The sequence below is a fragment of the Megalopta genalis genome, chromosome 1 (genome assembly GCF_051020955.1).
Source record: "Megalopta genalis isolate 19385.01 chromosome 1, iyMegGena1_principal, whole genome shotgun sequence".
NCBI classification, from domain to species: Eukaryota; Metazoa; Arthropoda; class Insecta; order Hymenoptera; family Halictidae; genus Megalopta; species Megalopta genalis.
This window is the reverse complement of record NC_135013.1, coordinates 16,934,562-16,960,560: the sequence shown is the minus strand read 5'-3', so window position 1 is coordinate 16,960,560 and position 25,999 is coordinate 16,934,562. Positions and strand designations below refer to the sequence as shown.

Genomic DNA, 25,999 nt, shown 5'->3' with positions numbered 1-25,999 from the left:
GACAATCTGGGAAGAGGAGATACGATTATTCGAGTCTTGCGCCTCGTTTTTATAGTTGTTGAGAATCGGTAATTGTAAAAACAAGGCGCAAGACTCAAATTAATCGTATCTACTCTTCCCAAATTGTCCATTTTTGTGGGCAATCTGAGCGTCAATTAGAGAGAGACATTACTGTATTCTTCAAATAACCCTTAGCGCTCCACGCGTTTCTCGAGTACTACCTACCAGCAACTCCGGCACATTTTTGGAGCAAAGCGCCTGAGATAAAGGAAGTCTTATTTTCAGATGAAAAGATTACACGTCCTTGCGAAAGCTTTTGATTTTATTCCTTTTATGTTGCCAAGTATAAAAATGGGCAAAAAATGTTTTAATCGTAATGGTGTCTACTTAACATTGTGCGAGGTCGGTGCATCGACATCGTGAATTGTGAACGAAATTTCCAAGCAGCAAATGCATCCTCATCGAAATGAGTAAATTTACTGTTAATGATATTCTTCGCGATTCTTAAATAAATATATCCCTCGTGTTCTTTGACGCGATTTATTATAAAATTAGCATCGCGAATCGTCCGTTGAATTCTGTTTGGATACGGAATTATTGAAACAAAAATATCTTTTGCGTGAGTCTGCCGGAATTTTTTTATTGTTAATCTTTACTGGAATCGGCTCGATTAATAATTAAATTAAATTAAAAATTAGTAAATATCCTTCGGACGTTCTAAAATAAAGTTGAACAGCGTTTTTCTGAAAAATATCACTACCGGCAACTCCGGCTCATTTTTGGAGCAAAGCGCCTGAGATAAAGGAAGTCTTATTTTGAGCGGAAAAGATTACACGTCCTTGCGAAAGCGTTTGATTTTATTCATTTTATGTTGCTAGGTATAAAAATGGGCAAAAAATTCACGTTTTCACTACAAATAACAGTTGCTAACATCGACAAAACCATAACATCTTCAGTGTAATCGTGCTAAAAACATTGGGCTTCGCAGCAGAGCCTTCGGATTTACGGAACAAATGACGGATGTCTCCGTAGCGGAGCCAACGGAGCGCTAAGGGTTAATAATCTCAAAATTATATTACTTCCAGGAAGTGAAGTGTCCCTGAGGTCATTCGAAGTAACTTTTTCCTTAGCACGAATGAAATCCGCGGCTTCGTTTACCAGTTATTAACGAAAAACTGTCTCCAATGAGGGGCGAGCACTCAACTGGCGCTAGACGGCCGAGCCAATGAGCGGATCCGGGCTTCGTCCGCTTATTGGCTCGGTCGCCTCGCGCCAACCGAGCTCGCCTCTCATTGGTCAGTGTTTTTTGTTAATAACTCGTTAACGATGCGTCAGAGAACAATTTTGTAAAGGAAAAAGTTGCTTCGAATGACCTCAGAAATGTGTAATTTCCCGGAAGTACCATAATTTTGGGATACCCTATATGTACCTCGTTGGTTCTGGAGTGGGCGTCGCGTCGTCAATCAAGATCCTCTCACCAAAAAGCACCTCTGTCTTTCCCAATCCGTGGCCAGATACTTCACGAAGAATATCCTCGTTCTTTAAGTTAGCGGTACAACCTCGGCTTGCCTGTCACATCTAACACGTCGAATGTCGCTTCCGTCAGATCTGGATAACCCTAATTTTTTATACATTTTCAAAATTCAATTTAATTGTGATACATTCGAACGAACTGAATTCTGCAACTATGATGTTTAGCATGCAAAATAATTACTATATCTTTCACCGTGATAAATCCTCTCTGGTTTCAATTTCTTCAAACAAATTGCTTAGGTTTTTTTTAGAAATTTTGGCGGTCGTTTTTCGCCACTTGAGGCGTTAAAGATTCCCAACTTTCTATTCATCTGCATAATTTCGAGTTGCCAGACGCTGCTCTAATCGACCCTGTCGCGAATTAACCGAAAGCGTCAAGCTATTCGCCCTCGAGTTTTTGGTCAAAATAATCCGTCGCCAACAGACAGTCCACGGAAATCTTTCGGAGTAGCTGCGTCGACCCGTTCGATGAAGGCGTGCTGCGTCGCGGACCTAAAGCTGATGACAAGACAGCGGCGATGGGTGAAGGCACTTTCGATCAACTGGTGTTCGCAAGCAATGTCTAGACTGCTCGTCGAAGCGGAGCGACCGGTGGACGAGGAAGAAAACGTCGTTGCCAGAAGGAAATACCGAGTATGAGAAAGGTCATCCAGAAGGAGGGTTAGCGAGAGATACAGCAAACGTTGGCTCGTTCGTTGGTTCGGCTCCACGGTGCTATCCTCGCGGTGCGACCGACGGCGAAGCCACCCTGTATCGACCCAGCAACGCCCACCCAAAGACCGACCCCCACCATGGATGACCCTGTCTACCGCCACCAGTGCCACGCAGTCCAAAAATTTCGATAGGATGCACCGCCTCGTGCGACCATCCCTCTTCTCCTCCGTGCAACCGTCCCCTGCTCTTTAAATATTTCCAGAGCTCTGCGCACCCCCGAAATTCTTCCTTATTTAACAGCAACCCTCGCCTTGATCAATGTCTCAGGAATGCTTTCAACGTTGACAAACTGCAACGTCGACCCACGCGGGCACAGACTACGAGTAGATTTTACATTCCCCGATGCTCGAGCACAGGACATTTCGAATTATCAAAAAAAAAAAATTGGTATTCCCTGTTACCATCGATCATCCGTTGTGTCCGAACAAACAGCTGTATAAAAGAAAGCTCTGGAGATCAAAAGGCTGTGCGGGGAGGTCCCCGAATTTCGATTTAACCGAGCGTCAGAGAGAGAGAGAGGATTGAAACGGAACACCGTGTAGATTCCGAGATGCGGCAATCCGTTATCAGGGATGCAAAGCATGTCCTTATTTTTCGTCGCCATGGCTTTGTTCGTCGAATAGCCCCGGTCGTTTGCGAGACACAGAATTTCGAAACGATCGATCCCCGTCGCCCCGACGAGATTCCCTCCCCCCGTTACGGAGATCCGTCCGCCGTCGCAGACATTTATTCCGTTCGCGATTGGGTCTGCGAGAGTAAATCGAGAACCTGGAATCAAATCGTTACGTGCGAAGGCTTTAGTTACTACCGTGGAGAGAGAGTATATCGGGAATTCCGAAGTTCGTTTCTCGCACGCGTGCACCCGCGGCCGCGTAACGTTGTTTCCGCTCGCGTCCGGATCCGACGGACCGCGGCGCAGAGAATTTCCGCGTCGCGGGGGACATTTCGGTCGACAGAGCAGACGAGTCCGAGATTTCGGGGAAATTTAATAAATGGCCTTTATTAAATCGGTTTCCCTGCGTCACGAATACATTTGTACACGAACGAAGTGAGTAACTTAACGCTAGTTCGTCGTGCGCCAGCGACACGTTTGTTGCAAGCTTCACACGCGCCGCTGCATTTCGCACCGCGATCTCGCAATAATTGCGAACACTTATGTCTCGCGCGCCGCTCTGCGCGCGATTACGCGATCACGCACTGTCCGATGATCTGTCGAACAATCTGATATCAATCTGCGACATCCGCTGGAAGATATAGAACGGCTCGCGACAGAAATCCCGCGGCAGAAAATAATTTATCGTGCTCGGTTCGCGAAAAAAAAAACGCGCGAGTCCCCGCGGCAATGAGTTATTTATCCGCGGTGTCGCGTGGAAACTAGACACGGCAGGAAGTTCTGCTTAGGCTTGAAACATATAGGGGAACGCTTCCAGAACGGTATAATATACGCGATTGTTAAATTATTCAGCTCGCAGCTATTGTTAACGGCCGCGAAAAATTCTATCAAAGGGGTCGATGCGCCCACATCGGCGACGCCGTATTCTCCGCGAAATGAAATACCGCGTGAAAAACCCTCGGAGGTTCTGTTCAGGCTTAAAAGATAAATTGAACGCGCGCCCATTTTCCTAATTGTTTGGAACGTCGGTGCTGCTGGCTCGGCGATTCCTTTCGCGGACCCGCGTTCCAAATGCTCCGCGAAGATCGGCCGCCGGATGTCGCAGATTACAATTCGCATTAGACAGTGCCAGCAGCCGTGTAATGCGGGCGAAACGTCTCGGCGCCGCCCACGCGGATCGCTTTAATTCACGGAATATGGAAAAGCGAAGACGCGGTGCGCGTTAATTCGAATTTCTCCGGGGCGGGTGGGCGGAAATGCTCGCGGTGGAGCGCGCGGAAAGTATGCCGTCCGCGGAATACCGGGGGGGAGGCTCGGAACTATTTCATTGGAATCGGCATTCTAATTTCTCTCCGTCGACGCGTCGACGCTACCTTTCGCATCTATATTCCTGGCACTGTCAGTCCACTTGTTCCGCGGCCTCGTGTACAGCCGAGAGAAACGAGCCCGCTCTCGTGTCCGTACGCTGCCAAAACGGCCCGCGCTACCCGTGTTTCCGGCCGACAAATTGCGAATCGTTAGACGCTCGACGCTGACTAGGCAAATAATAGCGATTGCAATGATAACGGCCGCAACGCGATACAATGGACGATCGATTTTTACGCAACGAGCTTACATCGACGCTTTTTACAATCGTTCTACAATCGGTAACCGATCGATTCTTCAATCGGTATCCAGCCGCGCTGAATTCTTATTGTTCATTATAGGAAGAGAGTATCGGTGTGTTAAACTGCTAACCACTCGACCGTGGATCTTCGTGCAAGACGATCGCATCCACTGCAAGAAACAAGAGCCACTTAGCGATTTCCCTGTTTCTTTAATCCTCGCCTCATCGTCGCGCAAACGCTCTGTTCTTTTATTTACCCCGATTCGAATTCATTAATCTTCGCACGCCCGCCGGGAGAAAATCAACGGAGTTACGCAAATATTTACGCAGCTAAAATTCTCCCCTCTGCATTCTCCATGGAAAATGCATGGAGCGTAATTACACGCCGGTGTGTACGGGCAGCGAAAATTAATAATTTTAATAGACTGATATTGATGCGTCGATTCCCGTCCGTGTTCTCCTCGATTATTTCTTCTGCCTCGTAATTGCGTGTGCCCGTTTTTGTAATCCGCAGTCTGTTCGCTGCGTTCTCTCCGACGCGGACCGAAAAACGTGCTCCTTTTTCCCCATGATAGCTTCCGTTCGTTGTACCTCGCGCGTTTCGTCGCTGTTCGAACGTGAACGCGGTCGAAAATTTCGAACGTCGGTTACCCGATGAAAGGGTTAAAACGTGTCCCCGGCGAAGTGCTCGCAGCTGTACGATCGATGCGGGCGACGCGAAAATGGAGGGAAAAAAAGCGCGTTCGCGTGAAATATCAGATTCCGCGAGGAGACAATTACGCGGAAAATCGTCGAGATTCCGGGCGCGTCGCCGTTAGGGGAGGCGATTCAACGGCGGTTCGAGATGGAATCGTGCCGGTTAAACGCGCAGGGCGATGTGTTTCGATGCTCGACGAGAACGGAACCGTGTGCTCTCCAGCGGGGCTGAAAAACAAGCGAGAATTCGGAGCGATGGCGTCGCTGTCGGGTCGAGAGATGTTTCTTCGAGCTGCGTGGAGGACGAACGAAATTGCGGAACTGCGAAATTCCGTCGCGACGGTTCTCGCAGTGGCAGCTTTGGAACACGAAGAGCAGAGTAGCCGTTGGCTCGTTTGCGGCCGAGTCGCCTGCGTCGGAAATCGGAAGATCGGCCTCCCGAAGAAGCGAGCCTCCAGATCCTCTGGAGACTCTCTTCCCCGATTCGCCTAAACGCTGGCTCTGGTGAAGCGACCGGGGGTCGCGACGATCGTCGGCGGCGAGTTGGTGGTCGTGGTGGTCGGCCTTGGCAGGGGAGACCGTTTCATCGGCAGACCCCTTCCGCCGTGGCTGTTGTGTCCCCAGGGCCACTGCAACGTCCGGAACAGGGTGTTCCGGAAATCCTTCGAGAACAGACAGTAGATGTAGAACGTGATCGAGTAATTGATCAGCTCGAGCAAGTTAGCCAGCGCTCGGAACACCTGAAACAGTTGCCAGATAACGACCGATAAAACTTGGCTGCCCGCGCACTTCGTCGCCGGACAATGCCTGCTAATAAACGAGCAACGTCACCTGGTAGGGGTAGTGGCTGAGATTGCTCTCCCGCAACGTGACGTTCAAGATCACCATCGGGCTGACGCAAACCAGGAACAGGATGCTGGTGCTGCCCAGCAGGAGCACGAGTCTTCGCTCCTCCGCGAACGTTCTCGGGTCCTCCTCGTTGCTGACGGTTCTGGACAGCGTCATCCGTCTGCGTCGATCGCAGGACCTTCTGTAGACTATCATTATGCGCAGATTGAAGCCTGCTAGCAGGATCGTCGGCGCCACTTTGAACACCACCTCCAGCGCGACCTTGTAGATCTGCGGGAACAAGTTGGGCGTTAGAAAAAAACAAGCGTCTACAAAGACGATGGGGTGTTTCGTCGTGCAAGTTGCATTCTATACTCCAGTGAGTGTTGAAACTTTGTTAGTTGAGCCTAATGTTTTCGCATTCTCGTATATTTGGTCTTTTCTTGAAGGATGTAGAGTAATGTCTCTCTAATTGACGCTCAGATTGTGCACGAAAATGGAGAATTTGGGAACAGGAGATACGATTGTTCGAGTCTTGCGATTATCGATTACTCGAGTTACCGATTGTCAATTATAAAAATTATATGTCAATTATAAAACGAGCCGCAAGGCTCAAATAATCGTATCTCCTCTTCCCAAGTTGTCTATTTTTGTGCTCAATTTAGGCGAAAATTAGGGAGACATTATTGTAATCTTAATGTTTGGTACCGACGACACTTGTTAAGTTATATATAATACAGGTAGCCCTGCTACAACATGGCATCTTACAACACTGTTTCGCTCTAACATGATAAGAAAATTGCAAAAACCTTTGTACGACACTGTACTTCCACGGCACTGGATAACATGACTTTTGTTTAACATATTCAAAGACTAAATTACCTTAAAATAATGACGGAAGGAATAATGAACTATAGTGCCTTTACATAAAAATATAATTATTATAATTAAGGTTAAATAAATATATACCCTTCCGCTGAAAGATAACATGACTTTTGTTTAACATATTCAAAGACTAAATTACCTTAAAATAATGACGGAAGGAATAATGAACTATAGTGCCTTTACATAAAAATATAATTATTATAATTAAGGTTAAATAAATATATACCCCTCCGCTGAAAGATGCCAAAAATTCAAAAGGGAGCTGCAAAATTGTCTATCTTGAATTTAACCATGAAATCTACAATGACCTTGGCATAAACGGCAAACGAACCAAAATTACAGATTTTTTAAAGAGGATGGAAGGCGCAAAAAATCTGAATGAAGAAGAAGGTTCAGAAAGTAAAGATGATGTCGTTCAACCGAAGAAACGTTCTCGTTTGATTGTACCGAGTAGTGACGAGGAAAAAATTTATTAAGTTAAGGTTAAATTACATTAAATGAAAATAACATTTTTTGTTTTGTTTTATTTTTGTTGTATCTCCTCTTCCCAAATTATCCATTTTAGTGGACAATCTGAGCGTCAGTAAGGTTATGTCAAGGTTATGTAAGGGAGACATTACTGTATCTCAAAATTATAATACTTCCGAGAAATGAGGGATTCCTGGGATCATTGCAAATAACTTTTTCCTTAGCTCAAACACAATCCGCCCATTTGTTTACGAGTTATTAACGAAAAACAGTGACCAATGAGAGGCGCGAGGCGGCCGAGCCAATGAGCAGAACTGGGCTTCGTGCGCCCGTTGGCTCAGCCGCCTTGCGCCAGTCGAGCTCGCCTCTCATTGGTCACTGTTTTTTCATTAATAACTCGTACACGAAGCAACGAATTGCATTTTCGCTAAGGAAAAAGTTACTTCAAATAACCTCAGGAATCGCCCGTTTCCGGGTGTTAACATAATTATAGGACATCCTGTATACAAGAGAGAAAAATCGCCGTGAACAGTATCATATTACGATTACCATGTCAGGGAAAAGTTCAACAAAAATGTATTCCTCGCTAATTTTAATAATAATAATTTTAATAATAATAATTTTAATAATAATAATTTTAATAATAATAATTTTAATAATAATAATTTTAATAATAATAATTTTAATAATAATAATTTTAATAATAATAATTTTAATAATAATAATTTTAATAATAATAATTTTAATAATAATAATTTTAATAATAATAATTTTAATAATAATAATTTTAATAATAATAATAATTTAATAATAATTTTAACCCGATGAAAATCTGTATATACAACGTTCTTGTCTAACATTTCAACAATTATATAAAATCCCTAATCTAATCCCTCATTTCCCGGAAGTACCATAATTATATGACACCCTGCACAGAGTAAAGCAAATAAATCTCCGAGCGATTTGAACGCTTCAAATGATAATAATATAATAATAATAACCAAAAAAAAAGAAAAGAAGTTACATGGTAGAACAGCGAGTCGAGGAACGTCTGGTTCTCCCTCTTCTGGTAGATGATGGGTCCGGCGGGTCCTAGGAGGCACGTGGTAATCTCTCCGCGGAACGCGCTCGGCAGATAGACCAGAAACGTTGCCAGCGGGATCAGCACCACTGTCAGATGCGGAGGACCGCAGAGTGGACGAGTATGTTGGCCCGGATGGCAGACGCTCACGTAACGTTCAACCGTCAGCGCTAGAAGCATCATCACTCCGACCCCTGGAACAACGCGAGGATGCATTCGATGTTGTTATCTTCCAGGTCGCCGGTACACAAGCAACTGCTTAGGAAAAGGAGCACGTAAGGCACGCGGGGACACCGTTCAACGGTGAGAACAGATCGGAAGGGGACGACGGATATAAGACAAGGTTGGGCGAGTGCCACGAAACGATAAAACAGATCATATACCCAAGCATCCGTTGCCCAGAAACAGCTCGAGGTGAGCGTGGTAGAAGGCCTGCGCCCAATTGCTCCACCGGCCCGCCTCTTTGTGAATAAGAACTCGGAGGGCGAACGGGATGCAAAATAAGATCGCGAGGAGCGCCGCCGTCGAGTATCCTACAACAAACGAGTAACAAAGTTAGCCGCCCGGCCTGCTTCCATAAAGCAGCGATCGGCCGCCGGCCCGTGAATCGCACGATCCGAGCCGCGCGCTTCAGCCAATTGGCTCTCTTCCTCGGCCGAACGTTCCTCCGCGTCTGATACTTTTTTTCCGCCGGGGATCGCGATAACGATCCCGGGCGAACTTTCATTATTAACCAGATCTCGCGCGATTTCCTATCCGCGAACACCGCGGACACTGGTGCAGGGAGGGAGGGGAGCGACCGAAAGCAGGCCGCAACAGAAGTGAAATTAAATCGCGAAATTACTCGTAACTTTCGAGCCGCTCCGGTGTTCTCGGCTAAGACCGTTTAAAGATCCCGAAGATTACACCGCGATTAATCCGCGGTTGCGCCTTCGTTTTAACGACGTTGTACGGTAATGTCTCTCCCTTACTGGCGCTCAGATTGCGCGCGAAAATGGACAATTTGGGAAGAGGGGATACGATTATTCGAGCCTTACTAGTTACTTTTTTTTATAGTTTTTTATTTTTATATTATATAATATATATTATATATAATATTATATATAATGTAATATAATATAATATAATATAATATAATATAATATATTATAATATAATATAATGTAATATAATATAATATAATATAATATAATGTAATATAATATATATATATAATATATATAATTATATTTTTCGTTTATAGTTTTAATAGTTTTTATAATTAAAACAATTCGTAACTATGAAAACGCACCGCGAGCCTCGACTAATCATATCCCCTCGTCCCAAATTGTCCATTTTTGTGCGCAATCCGAGCGTCAATTAGAGGGACGTAATTGCGTATTCGATGGGAGAACACCTGCTGTTTTACCGCTTTTAAAGCCGCGCGGAATCGATCGCAGCAGCGGTCGCTTCTCCCGAACGATCATTAATTGCTTGGAGGACCGTCGACTGAAGTAGCATCGAAGGGTACAACAAATGAACATCCCCGCCAGCGAAATGGTTTAATTGGCTGTCGTTACAACGGTTCGACCGTGGATAAAACGCGGGAATTCCAGGGTGCAGGCATCTGCCTTCTCCGCGTCTGATAAATCGTCGATAACAAGACTCTCTCTCGTGATAACGCGTGGATGGCAGAATCTACCTTATCGGTTCCGAGGGGTAAATTTAAGCTCGAGGGTGTGCTCAACGTTCCATTCGTAGGAAACTCCCTTCGATCGCGCGACCGTCAGTTTTCAATCGACGGTTCACTCGTCGATAGAAAACGGGCGAATCCGAGCGAACTTCCAAATGGAATATGCACGTCGAATACCCCTGAAAGGTTTCATCTCGCCTCCCGCCGTCTCCGTTAGACCCGAATTACGCGCGTTACCGTTCGAATTACGATGGCCGAGCGGCCGGCGATCGTCGCCGTCTCTCTATCCGAGGTGCATCCACTTTTATTACCCTCGTCCGTTGCAATTGCTACCGCCGTTCTTCCTCTCTCTTTATCCGATCGATTTTTATACTTTCTTAACGAGAGATACCACCTGAAAGCGGCTCGAACTCGTTCGAACTTTCGCGTTGCCGCGGCAACGAGTGCGTTGGGACAAACGCTCCTCGGCGATAATGGTGATAACGACTTAAAAAATACTTGGGAAGTTCGATGATTTATGTTCGCGCGCGATGATCCGGCGGGTCCGGTCGTGCTCGTTCGCGGACCATCGCGGATACAAACGATCGAGATGCTCGCGCCGCTTAACCTTTTAGGTACGGCTGAATTCTGCGCGAGGCTATTTCTCTGGACGGCAGAGTCTGATGTGTACTGTACAGAGTCTCATACTGTATATTATTCTGTCTGTATATACAGGGTGTCCCAAAAATGTCTCGTAATCTGAAAGTGGCGGGTTCCTCGGGCCATTTGAAGCAACTTTTTCCTTTACAAAAATGTTCTCCGAGGCACCGTTAACGAGTTATTAACGAAAAACAGTGTGAGGTGGCCGAGCCAACGGCGCCAGCGGTCGAGCGGTCGAATCCCAGCTCAGCTGGCGTGAGTCGGCCGAGCCAACGGCGCCAGCGGTCGAGCGGTCGAATTTCAGCTCAGCTGGCGCGAGGCGGCCGAGCCAGCGGTCGAGGCGGTCGAATCCCAGCTCAGCTGGCTCGAGGCGACCGAGCCAATGAGCGGAACTGGGCTTCGTGCGCTGGTTGGCTGGGCCGCCTCGCGTCAGCCGTACTCGATTCTTATTGGTCACTGTTTTTCGTTAATAACTCGTTAACGGTGCCTCGGAGAACATTTTTGTAAAGGAAGAAGTTGCTTCAAATGGCCCGAGGAACCCGCCATTTCCGGATTGCGAGACATTTTTGGGACATCCTGTAGACTGTTGTAAATCGATGTGAAGACAAAAGAAATGTGAAAAAATGCATATGAAGACGATGCGTGAGTGAGCTACTAGAGCAAGTCACTATAGTGGCGCGTCGTCCAGAGAGATGACATCCGCGAAAGCCACTATAGTGACGCGTCGGGCCTAAAAGGTTAAAATCGGGACGCGCCTCAATGAACCGTTCGTTTCCGGCTTGGCTCGCGTTTGTAACGAGGAAGAAAGGAGGCGCACGGAGCTCGCAAATAGCGGCGGGTCGGATTAACCTGTCACCGACCCGCTTAAATATCTCGGTTCGTTTGTCACAGCTTACCGAACTCTCGCTGATTGAGTTCCGGTCCCCGCGCCCCCTTTCACCAGCTCGCCCTCGCACGCGATCGCGTCGTTACATTCTGATTGGAAACTCCCGCGGTGAAAAAGAAGCCGGTCGGAGTGTGTGTCTCCGAGAAACACCCAGCTTTCCGGTCCGCTTCCGCCGGATTCTGTTTGCGGAACGAAGTATCGCCGGAATATGCAGACTCTCCGAGCTTTCGAAGTGCCTCTAATGAAACGCGTCCTCTGTCCGCCGCGTCTCGACGCCCACGGCGATCGTTTCGACGCGAATCGATCCCCGTTGAAACGCGTATAATACGCGGCCGTTGATGAAACGTTGCTCAAAAGACTCCGTCCGAGAAGGATCCCGCCGTCCGGGTCGTTCGATCTCCTCGAATTCCCGGGAAAGACTCGACGATTATCGTCCGGCTGTTTTGTCTCTCTCTCTCCCGCTCTCTCTCGCTCCCTCCCGCTCTCTCTCGCTCTCTCTCGCTCCCTCCCGCTCTCTCTCGCTCTCTCCCGCTCTCTCTCGCTCTCTCTCACTCTCTCTCGCTCTCTCTCGCTCTCTCTCGCTCTCTCTCTCTTGCTCTCTCTCGCTCTCTCTCGCTCTCTCTCTTGCTCTCTCTCTCGCTCTCTCTCGCTCTCTCTCGCTCTCTCTCTCTTGCTCTCTCTCGCTGTCTCTCTCGCTCTCTCTCGCTCTCTCTCGCTCTCTCTCTCTCTCTCTCTCTCTCTCTCTCTCTCTGGATATTGCAGCGAATCTACGTGACCCCGGACGCTTAATTCTCGCGCGAGCGACGAACGGCGTGAAATATAATTGAAGCACGCGCGACTTCTCGACAGATGAGAAATCGGAGGTGTAAACACCGGAACGTTGACCCGTCGTGAAAACTCGTTACGACTCTCGAGACAAAGGCGTCCACGTCCGACGCGGTAATAAACCCTTCCGCGGTAATATCGCTGCTGACGAACGCGAACGAGGAACGAAGCGGATATAAGAACATTTCGCTGAATACGTTCTGATACTATTAGATTGTTTAGCGAGTTTTCCTCGCGAGAAATTCTCGTTTTCGTGAAATGTTTTATGAAAATTCGAAGACAAAATGGCTTTCTCGCGTCAATTAGAGAACTCCTTACGGTGAACGTGCTTTCGTTGATACGCATGTTTAACCCCTTGTGCTACGAGTTAAGTTTCAATCACGTGTAACACAAAGAACAAAGAGGTCGGACACGCGTCGAGTCTTTTCACGGTTGCGCGAAACGTCTGAAGTTGTGCCAATCGCGCACATCTTGCGGAATGTAAACACATGTCTGAGATACAACTGGCTTAATTTTGTCAGGTGTTTGATCAATAATTTCGAACGAATCATGAATGAACAGAATTATAATAATAATAATAATAATTATTATTATTATTATTATTATTATTATTAATTTATATTATAACTTATAAAATAATATTATAAAACTATTAAAACTTATAATAATAGTAATAGTAATAATAATAATAATTTACAGTAAATTAATAGTCTTCAACCGTATGGTATCTTTCGAAGCATTTTGGTACATGTAATGGAACTTTACATGTTTTGCACTCCGACATTGTTTCGCTACGTTTCTTATGTCATTTTAAAAATATCGAAAACTTTACAGAGTTTGATGGCTTTGATCTCGATGGTGTTTAGTTCCCTAGTTTAAGAAGGTTCCAGTTATATTTTAACCGAAGCTATATATATATATAAACCGAAGCTATAAAAATTGGTACACCTTTAGACCGCGGCGGGGATTAGCACGCATCAAACTGGTCCTTGCGCCACCTTCTTAAGCTACTAATAAAACAATTAAGTGACGAAAAACAAAAGATCCCAAAACACGTATCCCTTTTCTAACGCGAGCCTAACTAATTATGTTTATACTTGGCCCGCCTGACGCACCACGCCTCTCATTTCTAGTCCGATTTATTGACCACGTCTCTCAGACGTGACAATCATTTCTAGTCCGATTCTTTGACCACGTCTCTCAGACGTGATAATCATTTATGGACCGATTTTTTTTACCACGTCTCTCAGACGTGATAATCATTTCTATTCTGATTTATTAACCACGTCTCTCAGACGTGATAATCATTTCCGGCCCGATTTTTTGACCACGTCTCTCAGACGTGGTTGTAAAGCAAAGGTTTAATTGCATTTTAAAAACTTGCATATAGTATAAATGCATAAAAATTCGCGGTCTACCTGTCTTCACCTTAAAAAAGATTGGATCCAACCTATCAGTGACATTAACTCAGTGTCTAGCAAACAAGTTGCTGAATTTTAATTTTGTCAGCTTGTCTAACCTCTTGAACTGCACAGGGTTATGCCAAATATGTCTCACAATCTGAAAATAGGGGTTTCCTCAGGTAATTCGAAGTAACTTTTTCCTTAGCGAAAATACAATCCGCGCGGTTTGTTTACGAGTTTGCTTTGTTTACGCGTGAAGCCTAGTTCCGCTCATTGGCTCGACCGCTTCGCGCCAACCGAGCTCGCCTCTCATCGGTCACTGTTTTTCGTTGATAACTCGCAAACAAAGCCGCGGATTGCATTTTCGTTAAGGAATAAGTGACTTCAAATGACGTCAGGAAGCCTCCATTTCCGGATTGCGAGACACGTTTGGAACACCCTGTATATCAACCACAAGCCTGAATACTATATATCTAAATACTATATATATATATATATATATATATATATATATATATATATATATATATAGTATTCAGGCTTGTATATATATATATATATATACATAATACTATATATATAATACTATATATATAATACTATAAGCCTTACATACTATATACAATAATTATTTTTACTAATTAATTTGTACTAATTTTTACTAATTTTTACAAATCATAAGCGATAATATTTTCTTTCGTGCAATTCTCCGTTTGTCTTTTTGTACACCTTCGTATTACCTTCTTTTTGTACTAGAGGGCTTTTCCCCGTGAATGAACGGATAAATAAATAAATAAAAAGGGAATTCTGACATCGGCTAAATGGCGGTTCCACTTGCAGTTAAACGATCAAATCTAGGCGGTAATAAATCCGCGCGCAAAGATTTATCGTTGACAATGAAAAATCCCGTTGGCAGAGGAGCCACGTTCTGGGACCGTTCTCGAATCGGCCGGCTTTCGCGCGCGACGTCAAACAATTTATCCGCGGCACCGGGCGAGCAATAGTCGGCGAAAGGATTGCCGCTCGTTTAAAATTAATTAGCGCTCGAAAAAGCAACAGCGCGCGGATCGTTACGTGTCCGGTCCGAGCCCGGAGGACTTTTATAAAAGTTCACAGCTCGCTTGGCAAAGGAATTAATTGATCGTTGACGGACAAGATCCGGCCGTCGTCGACGAAAGCGTCGCGTCTTTGTCGATCCGGAAGCAAACAGCCGCTCCCCCGTGACATTTTCGTCGAGCCGTTTCATGTAGCGGGGCTCGTTTAATCGCGAGAAAACGGCACCATCTTCCGCTTCGTCGTCAAAGGAAATTAACCATTTTTTCTTTTTTTTTCGCGTATTTGCATAACGACCACGGCACGCGCTCCGTTCGTTCGTTCTCGATTCGATCGCAGAATGAATGAAATTTTCAAGGTCGGAGCGAAGGAGAAAGAGGAAGAGAGAGTGAGTGAGTGAGTGAGTGAGTGAGAGAGTAAGAGTGAGAGAGAGAGAGAGAGAGAGAGTGAGTGAGTGAGTGGGAGAGAGAGAGAGTAAAAGTGAGAGAGAGAGAGAGAGAGAGAGAGTGAGTGAGTGAGTGAGAGAGTAAAAGTGAGAGAGAGAGAGAGAGAGAGTAAGAGTGAGAGAGAGAGAGTAAGAGTGAGAAAGAGAGAGAGAGTAAGAGTGAGAGAGAAAGAGAGAAAGAGTGAGAGAGAGAGAGAGAGAGAGAAAGAGAGAGTAAGAGTGAGAAAGAGAGAGAGAGTAAGAATGAGAGAGAAAGAGAGAAAGAGTGAGAGAGAGAGAGAGAGAAAGAGAGAGTAAGAGTGTGAGAGAGAGAGAGTAAGAGTGAGAGAAAGAGAAAGAGGGAGTAAGAGAGAGAGGGAGAGAGAGAGTAAGAGTGAGAGAGAGAGAGAGTGAGAGAGAGATTTATCGACGGTGTTTCCCAATCGGATCTAAGTTGGATTCGTTTCGCGGTCACGATCGAAACATTTATCCGAGCAGCGCTGTTCTTTGCTTTCGAATCGCCGGGACGTGCAGGTATGCCAAAACAATCTTCCGATGCTGAAACAACGTTCTTGCGAACGAGCGAGATCAAGGTAACGAGTTGCGAGCACGCAAGGTAACGAAGGCGGCTCTGACGTAAAAACAAGTTGGTGAGGGTCGATATCATTCACAGTCGGCCGAGATACGTGTGAATCGGTGTGACCCTCCTGCCAATGCAAGCGAAACTACCGTGATCATCGAATTCGATGCAAGGATAATACAGCAAAATTCCCCTCAATTTTCCTTCGGCTTGTAAACAAAAATGGACAATTTGGGAAAAGGAGATACAAAATAAAAATTTTGACTATAAGTCAAGAAGATTGTTTTAGATTTATAGTTAAAATAGCTTCGAGTGCAAAGGGTTAACTCAAATCGGCAATAATTCTTTGGACATTTTCATACGTAAACATGGAAATTAATCGCAATGCGTTCGCGCCCAAATTGGCTCCGAAACAGACGATCATGATACGAGTACGCCAGACGCAGGCGCAACATTTGGAAATCGCTTATAGAAAAGCAGAAATATTACTTTTCCGTCGCATCGTTATAAATGCGTCTGACGCGTACGTCGGACGCGTGTAAAAAATCCCGCCTTGAAACCAAACCTCGCCCCAATCTTACAGCATTGGATTTTCAGCGTAATCTCCGATGGATAACAGTGATCGATTTGATGTAAAAGGACCCGAGACTGAATCCGACTATTTGATCGAGATGGGTGGAGCGTAAGGGCACGGCTGAAAAAAAAATGGAATCGACGAAAGAAAAAGAAACGGATCGAGATACGGCCGACGGGAAACGGCAGAGGTCTCATAAAATTTTTCACCGTTGCCTTATCGTCTTTGCCCTCGGGAATGTCTGGCTCTGCGTTCCCTCGGAATCGTCCTTTCTCTCGATAGACGCTCGGCTCGGTGTCGCGCCGAGCTCGCGGCGACTATGTCGGCGACCCTTATTAAGACGAACTTATTAGGACCCTTATTCGCGTCGAACACGCGTCTCGCGCTCGCTTGTCCATTATTCGAATCCGCGGGTACAGTAATTTCTCCCAGAAATGTTCGGAGATCGGAATTGAAACCGGCAGATCTTAGAATCCTAAGTCGCGATTCTTTGGTCCTCGTGGCTCGTTTTTATAGAAACTCGAGGCAGTCGATAAAAAAAAGGCAGCGGCCAGCATGCCGGTGTACATTAATACTTTAATGGCCGCACGTCTGCGCAGTCAAACGTCGCAGGCAATATTTATGTAAATTCATGAAATAATTCAACGCGTGCAATCATGCACATAGGACAAAAAACAACAACAATAACATAGCACATTTGATACAATAAATTTAATATTTTTTCCTTTGTGTGATAATTGTTAAAGCAATCACCTGCATAAATCACCGGTCATTAAAGCGTTAATATGAATACATGGTAGTGCTAGAATAAAAATGGTGACTTCACCTTTTTATTTCCAATTTCTTGTACATGAAAATTTTGTTAATACATCGGACAGATTCTTCCAATTAAAATGAGACCAAACACGACATGCTTTAGACCATATTTATTCATTATACTTGATTTACGAAAAAAGCATTAGAAGAACCGATTCTTAACAACGTGTGAAATATCAAAGACAACGTTAAAGAAGGTATGTACATGTGTCGATCGAAAGAAAATATCAGTGAAGTTATGCTATTCGGGCCTACGTTCGACCGATACTCGTAGGCCAGATGCCTTTATTCGACCGTCACTCGTAAGCCAGACACCACGATTCGACGGTCACGTACCTAGTACAATAAATCCTCTTCAATCGCTCCTTAACTTGTAAACAAAAAATTAACAACTTGAGAAGTGGGTACACGATTATTCGAGCCTCGCGGCTCGTTTTTATAGCTGCCGATTATCGACAACTACAAAAACGTGCCGCGAGGCTCGAGTATCCCCTCTTCCCAAGTTGAGGGGCGATTGGGGAGAATTTACTGTACTTATCACGTACCTTCTAGCTGCGCGGTTTTTCTTACCTGACTCACGCCCAAACAGCCATTTCGTGGTTCCGAGAATTTGAGTCGCAGGAACCGCGGCGCGTGCCGCATTATACGCTTGACTGACTCCGATGAACCTTCGCGTCGACGTAGCAATAAATTATATAGGCATAGGACTAGCATAGGAAAATTCACAGCAACCCGAAATTTCCGGGAGAAATTACTGTATTTGGAATGGTTATTTCTCATTTTCAATTGAAACAAAATTTGCTCGGGTCTGATTAGGCTTACGCGTTCTCCGTTTTGAATTCTGCAGATATTAATTAGATTCGATGCGCTCGATGTTCCATTGCAACGAAAAGTTTTATTACGCTTTGGGGGCGAATTTAGGGATCGTTATTCAACGCGTATGAGAAACGGTTCACTGAAGATCGGTTTCCGGTGGTTTCCAGGGACATTTCGGCTCTGCGACGTAGACAACGATGGATTCATCACAAGAGCCAACAAAAACGAGCCGCGAGGCTTGAATATCCCCTCTTCTCAAGTTGTCCATTTATTTTACAAACTGAGGCACGATTGGGGAGAATTTACTGTACCTAACACGTACCTTCTAGCTCCGCGGTTTTTCTTATCTGACTCACACGCAGGCAGACTATATTGTGTCGCCATCCGGGAATTCGCGTCGCGTGCCGCATCACGCGCTCGACCGACTCCGTCGACCTTTAACATCGACGTAACAATAAATTACATAGGCGTATAGCACTAGCGCATGGAAATTCACAGGCAACCCGAAATTTGGCATTTCCGGGAGAAATTACTGTATCCCGGAAGCATCCACGAGGAATCCGGGAAGAACGCGCGAGCTCGCTAAGAAATCGAAAGAAATAAAGGATTGCACATGTTCGCCGGCAGGATCGAGCTGCAGGCTCCGCTGCATGCTTTTAGCGATAGTGCAGCCACGGGGCCCGGATAGTTGCAAACGACTTTGGATATTGCGAGCGTTTATGGCTCTCCGCGGAGTCACGACACCCGCGACTGTATTAAATGCTTCCGCGGATCGCGCCTCGCTTCGATCGCGTTACTTATACGGTGCCGTCGTAATTTTATTTACGCCCGCTCCAACGAACGTAAATCGCGTAGGCCCGACCGCGATGTTCCGCGTAAATTCACTGGCTCGCGAAATCGTTAATTTTGTTCGTGGGACGGGCGACCGTGAACCGGCGAACACAGTTGCGATGCAAACGATAAGACAAGACCGGCTCCTTTCGTCGAAGGTTCGTTGCGTCCGGCAAGGAAATATCGGAGGCCGGCTGCGAAGAGTAATCGAACGCGTAATTGCAGTCTTAGAAGAAAGTAACGTGGAAAGCTTCCGCGGCACTTCATGAATATTTATCGAAGGTAGCGTGCTCTGTAAATTTTTAGTACACCGCTCGTTGTCGCCGTCTGGGATTCGATTAAACGCGCAGACCCGTTCGATAGCCTGGTCCACGGTGGTTTGCCTTTCGCAAACGAGAAGGAACGATCCTCGAGCATCGGCGACTCGATCGTCCCGCGGTCGCTTGATGCGATTCCATGGGAACGTCGCGTTTCTTTATGAATTATAATTATTTCTTTACTTTGTAGGAATTTCCTGATCGGCCAACAACGTGGCTCCATGTGTCTGATGTGTCTGACTACTACCGATCTGTCGCTCTGTGCCAATTATAACCGGTCGAAGTGTTTCAAGCAGAGAATGCAAAGTGTGACTCAACATTGTACATCGACTTTAAGAAAGCTTTTTGCTCGGTGAATCGTTCGATTCTCCTATCTAAACTTAAAGATTACGGCATTTCGGAGAATTTCTAAATCTGGATGGTTAACAATATTCATAACAGAACACAAATTGTTAGCAAGGGAACATTTGTAAGTGTATTAATAAAATTTTCGTACGATATAGTTTGTTGAAAAATATTTTACACGCAATAATCCAATCTAGGGGTCAAAACAGCCCTCAAATGAAAATCGAATTGTTTTAATGTGACTACATTTGCCGAAGGAAAATAGACATTTTTAATCAAACTCGTTGTTCTACACACTCTAGTTCTCGAGGTATCTAAAAAATTATGATTTTACTATCGACTTTAAGGGTTGTTTTCACCCCCTAGATATAGATCATGCAGACAATAAAATTTCTAAAATTTTATTAAAATCCGCGTGTTATACTTGGAAATGTTTTCTTGTAAGTTCAATAATACTTTTCTGATTCAATTGTAGTCGCTTTTATTATTTTGTGTCATTTCTTACCATTTTCAAATGATCTTTAACCGTTCCATGTCATCGAAGACTTCTCCAGCCCTTCTCGAATACAAAAAGTTTTATCCAAAATATATTCTCAACAATTCCAACTTACGTGTTCGACTGTGATTCGTGATTTACGAAACTATTTCTCATCAATTTTGCCATTTTATAATCACATTTTTAATATTACCAGCATTTAAAATTCTTGGCTTTCTTATTACAACACGTCGAAATATTTTGAAAATATTAATCCTATAAAACTTCTCTATCATTCTTCAGTACTCCCCGCCTAGAATATTTCTCAATTTCTTGGTCTCTCTATCAACGCTATCTATGTACAAAACCAGAGAGTATTCAGCATAAATCTCTTCGAGTCGCTGCCCGTAAACTACGTCGCCCCATGTCCTCCAGTGACCATAATTACACAAATATTCTCGCCACATTAAATCTTCTGACTTTAGAGTGTACTCGCCGTTCTCTGCAGAATCTTCTTTTTGCTTATACAGTGCTTAATGGGACGATCGAATGCCCCGAGCTCCTCTCCTGCTTTAGACTGGCGCACAATGCGGCCGTCTAATAGACAAAATTCAAAAAAGTCACTACCCCATATCTATCCAAAACTATGTGTACGATGTATTGAAATGTTTAAATAATCATATTTAGCAATAGAAAATTTAGTTCAAAAAATTGAGCAGGAGATTAATTTTAAGTGAGTTCGCCGAACGAATATCACGAGGATCAAATAGCACGTTAGTTGACAACACAGTTTGTTTACATTGAAGAAACATGAACAGAAGACCACTTTACGATGTAATCGTTATAGAAAATGATGGCCAGGAATCCTCGGTCGCTCGATCATGTACAGGAAATCGCGGACCGGTAGACACGAAAGTCGAAAAGATACGACACTTAATGTTATCTCCTCGTTTCGCAAACTCCTCGAAGCGAGGCCCCGATTCCCAGGTGGAAACAGTTTTCCATCTTCTTCGAGAATCGTTGATTCCGACCGGCGCAAGACTTTTCGAATCCGAATACGAAGAAATCGCTGCGCAATGCGATCGCTAAAGGAGAAGGGTTGGAGACCACAAGGACTCGGAAATCACGATCCGAAACTGTCAAAGAGAATGTCAGGCCAAAGTTGATCCTTCAGGAACGTCCCCTGCGAGCCGAATAATTAGGAAGAAGTTGATTTTCTCCAAGGAGAACTACAACGATATTCTCCTTGGAACAAGTGGCCGATCATGCGAATCATGTGAACTTCTGCAGAATCGCGGTCAGTGGTCAGTGCTCAAGTGGTCAGTAGTCAAGGGTCAGTGATCAAGTGGGTAATGCCCAAGTGGTCAGTAGTCAGTGGTTAAGTGATCAGTGGTTAGTGATTCGTGGTTAAGTGGTTCGTGGTCAAGTGGTCAATGCCCAAGCGGTCAGTGATCAGTGATCAAGTAATCAGTGATCAAATAATCAGTGTTCAGTGGACAAGTGGTCAGCGTTCAAGTGATCAGTGGAAAAGTGGTCAGTGGTCAAATGGTCAGTGATCAGTAGTCAGTGGTCAGTGGTTAGTGAATCGTGGTTAAGTGGTCAATGCCCAAGCGGTCAGTGGTCAGTGCTCAAGTGATCAGTGATCAAGTAATCAATGATCAAGTGATCAGTGATCAAGTAATCAGTGTTCAGTGAGCATGTGGTCAGCGTTCATGTGATCAGTGGAAAAGTGGTCAGTGGTCAGTGGTCAAGTGGTCAGTGATCAGTAGTCAGTGGTCAGTGGTTAGTGATTCGTGGTTAAGTGGTTCGTGGTCAAGTGGTCAATGCCTAAGCGGTCAGTGGTCAGTGGTCAGTGGTCAGTGATCAGTGATCAAGTAATCAGTGACCACGTAATCAGTGTTCAAATAATCAGTGTTCAGTGGAAAAATGATCAACGTTCAAGTGATCAGTGGTCAAATGGTCAGATTCCCAAATTGTCCATTTTTCTGCACAATTTGATCATCAGTTAGGGAGACATTACTGAATAAACACTATTCTTCGTCGAACAAATCATTACAACCAAAAGAGTAATTCCCGCAAAAATGGACAACTTGGAAAGAGGAAGCTACGATTATTCGAGTCATCCGTCTCGTAATCTCCTCTCCCGAAATCGTCCATTGTTGCGCGCAATCCGCGCGCGAATTAGGAAGAAATTACCGTAGTCGCAAAGAAAACGATACGGCAAGGAGTTAATAAAACCGCAAAACGAACGAGCGAGTGAAACGAATTCCGTAATGAAATCAACGGTCGAAACGGTGTTAGAAGATATCCGGGAAGATATCGGATGCGTCCGCCGGCAAAGCAAGCTTGGGGGGGAAGCTGTGCGAAGCTGTCTCCAGCCGCCGTAACTCAGCTGCTAAGCCAGCCAGGCCAAACCGTCGCGGTGAATCCCACCGATGCAGCCAACTCGCGTTCTCGACCACACGTTGCGGATCCGAGTAATATTTCTGGCCTTTACAATTTCGCCGTGACGTGTATCCACGGTTTTCCGATGTCCCCGGGAACGTCCGAGATTCGGAGATTCGCGCGGGTAAAAGTCTCGGGTCGGTCGCGGCTCGCAAGCTTTCCCGGCAGTTTCGAGCGAGACGTTTAATGCGCCGACAAGCAGAGGCGTGGCAGCGTGCTCGTTAATATTCATAAAGCCTGGGGCGGCGCGGAAAGCAGACGTTAACGTTCGTAGGAACGGATCGCTGGGACGACGGCGAAACTGAAGACGCGGCGGGAAACGCGAGAGGGAACGGGCGGGGTCGAGAGACGGGGACGAGAGATGTACATAGACATTGCGGCAGAGGACTCTCTCTAAATGGTAATAACCGATGGATAGACCGACCACGATACCAGGGGATACCGAGTAGGAAAGCTTGTCGACAGAGCCGGCAATTTTTTCGCCCGGGTCGAGCGTGCTCGATTCCCTGGAAGAAGGTAATGGGATTCCAGAGCGGAAAAAGGCTCGCGGGAGATCCAAAAACCACGGGGCCGTGGAGCCTCGCGCACGCTTCGTTTCCACCCCCGGATTAGAAAACTGCAGCAATTCGAGTTAACGCGAGCACCTAGAATTCTTCCGAACTTCATTAGCGGGACGTTTAAACTATTCACACGTTCGCTGCTCCGCGCGGCGACCGGCTTTTCCGGGAAACGTTGTCGCACCCTCTCGTCAAAATCTCCCTGACAAGATCGATCGGCGGCCACTACGATTTGGATACGTTTACAGCCGAAATTATACGTTTACCGTCGAGCCGATCCCGGTCTCGGTCCGGTAAAATCCTGTCGTAGTCGCATCGCTGTGCAAGAATTACAAGTATTACATTCTTGGTACAATTAAATATAGTATTGTATCGTACACTGGGTGAGTCACAAATTAGTCCCCACAATTTTTCAGCCCCTTTTTTACTTAGTATTTAATCGAAAAGAAATTGCAGTTGTTTCAACGAATTGATTTTTGATAATAAAAAAAGCAAGGTCACCGTTATGTTTTTAAATGAAACTAGGTTATTTTAACTTCACAGTATTGTAGGCGACATCGAGACGAATTCAACGATCTGTTACACGACGACCTTCAGATGATATTGAAGGAAAAATTGCCATGAATTGATTGCTACAATATTCGAAAATAGTAAATAAATATAAATTTTTCCCTTGTTTTATGTGTTAAGGTCTGAAATTGGATAAATTAGCATTTATAATATTTGAACTTTTGTTATATAACTTTTGTTATATTCTGAATTTTTGTTATAACTACTTAATAAAGCTCTATATGACCTATGTTTACATAAAATCTTTTTCTTACTTCGTGCCATAGAATACACTGACAAAGTTTGAACATTCAAACCTGGGACACCCTGTATATACAAAGTATAAAGTTATAAGTAATGTAAATGAAACTGTTACATCGCACAAGCATTATTTGCATTGCGTGTTAGCTGTCGAAATGATCGGTAACGGACCGACGTATAATACCGTCCACGTTGTATCAGTCCCGCCTCGCTTCGCTCGAATATTCTTTGGGTTTTATCGAAGCCGGACTGCGACTAGCACGGAACGGGAACGGAACCCACAGCGTGCATACTGCGGCAAAGAACAATAAAAAGAATATCTGAAATATCGCAAACCTCTGGTTCGAAATCGTTGCTGCTAAAGCCGAAATGCAGATAACGGCTATCCGAAAGTCGGGACAAGCTCTGTGTAACGACGCGCTGCGACGTGTCCTCGGATATTCGAAGCCGCGTGCCGTATCTTTGCGCATGGAAATAAGTCATAGAATAGTGGGCACGCCTCTGTTTTCCATGGTGCACGCGACGCCGCGTCGCCGCCCGGTAGCTTTCGCCGTTTCCGAGCACGTCTCCAATTGCATTTCCTTACGCACAAATTCTTCCAGCCCAATATCCCGGGATTCGCAATATTTCCATGCTCAAAGGCATGTCCTCTGCCAGTCCTCGCCGACCTCATCTTCGTTCCGGGCCTCGCCCTCGTCATCAACGCGCACCGTGCATATCGATAGGCTTCCGGAGCCGAGCGTGTGGCGAACTTCCCGGCGAGCGTGCTGCTGCTTCCTCCTCTCGATCCTGGGGACCCTCGATTCGGGACGAGCCGCGGTTCGATCGACCGCAGAGAGCCGCACAATGTTCGAAAAACTCGGGCAAGAAAAATCCCTTCGCAGCGTGGCTCCCGGTAATTGCCAATTGGGGAGCGCGCGAATTGGACGCGACAAGAAACGTCGACCGGATCGCGCCACGGTCGAGGAACGGGCGATAGTTGAAAACGTGCTTAAAGAAATTGACGAGCAGCTGCCACCTAGGAGCTGGAACACGCTATCGTTGCCTTTCTCGGTCAGGTCTTGGTCCGGTCAAATATTCTTCCATTGATTTGTACCAGAGTGTCCGCATCGGACGTGCTGTACCCGTTCCATGCCGGTCACGGTCCGATTTCGGTCGAACTCGAAGAATATTTCACCGATGCGGGACAACGTAGACAGTGTGCACGGTCTTTCGTTGCAACGTCGGTTCATCACCGGGCTTTTTACCTTGACTTATATACCGGGTGTCTCAATAATGTCTAGCGAGCCGGAAATGGGAGGTTCCTGAGGTTATTTCAAGTAACTTTTTCCTTAGCGAAAATGCAATCCGCCGCGTCGTTTACGAGTTATTCGCGAAAAACAGTGACCAATGAGAGAGCGAGATCAGTTGACGCGAGGCGGCCGAGTCAATGGGCGGAACCGGGCGTCGCGCGCTCGTTGGTCCGACCGCCCCGCGCCAGCCAAGCTCGCCTCTCATTGGTCAGCGTTTTTCGTTGATAACTCGCAAACAAAGCCGCGGATTGCATTTTCGCTGAGGGAAAAACTTACTTAAAATCGCCGCAGGAATCGCCTCTCGCAGGGGTTTCCATTTTTGGAACATCCTGTAATTCCTCTATCGACTTTATTCGTCGAGTGTACGCTGACGCGTACCGATAATTGGCCAATTTTCGTGAAGCGAACAAAATCACAAGGTAATTTCCCTCCGGGGAACTTTGACAAGTCGATTCAAGTCGCGACGTATCGACAGCGAAGTTGCACCATCGTGTCGTTCGTTTCGGTACGAAACGAACGCCGATAAAAAAAAAGATATCGTAACGAGTCATTCTCTCGCTTCTGCGAAAACGTTCTATACGACATGTATCTATAAAAGTTGCACCAGCAATTTCGATGATACTTTTCCGGGGATAGATAGCTGCTACATTTTCGGATCCCCTCGACCCGGCGTCGCGTCGAAGGAATTTTCCTTTCCCGGCGAGCGTCGAAATTCGCCGGTTTTTCCCAGACGGTGTCCCCGTTCTTCTTTTTGGCGGCGGTTCTCGCAACGATCGAGCGAACAGCATCGATCCGTGCTCGGTGGCGCATCAGAG

The 25,999-nt window shown here is 45.7% G+C and overlaps 1 protein-coding gene across 1 annotated transcript in view; it reads right to left on the bottom strand.

Moving 5' to 3' along the window:
- Nucleotides 1-3,220: 3,220 nt before the first annotated feature.
- The window catches only part of LOC117222680 (putative G-protein coupled receptor B0563.6), a 47,662-nt gene continuing 24,883 nt past the window's right edge, over nt 3,221-25,999 (bottom strand). The window contains exons 4-7 of the mRNA XM_033474523.2: nt 8,808-8,957; nt 8,368-8,618; nt 5,994-6,281; nt 3,221-5,902 (exon numbers count right to left, since the gene is read on the bottom strand). Of these exons, the coding sequence (XP_033330414.1) occupies nt 5,651-5,902; nt 5,994-6,281; nt 8,368-8,618; nt 8,808-8,957 (941 nt within the window). The 3' untranslated portion in view covers nt 3,221-5,650. The remainder of the gene's footprint in view (nt 5,903-5,993; nt 6,282-8,367; nt 8,619-8,807; nt 8,958-25,999) is intronic.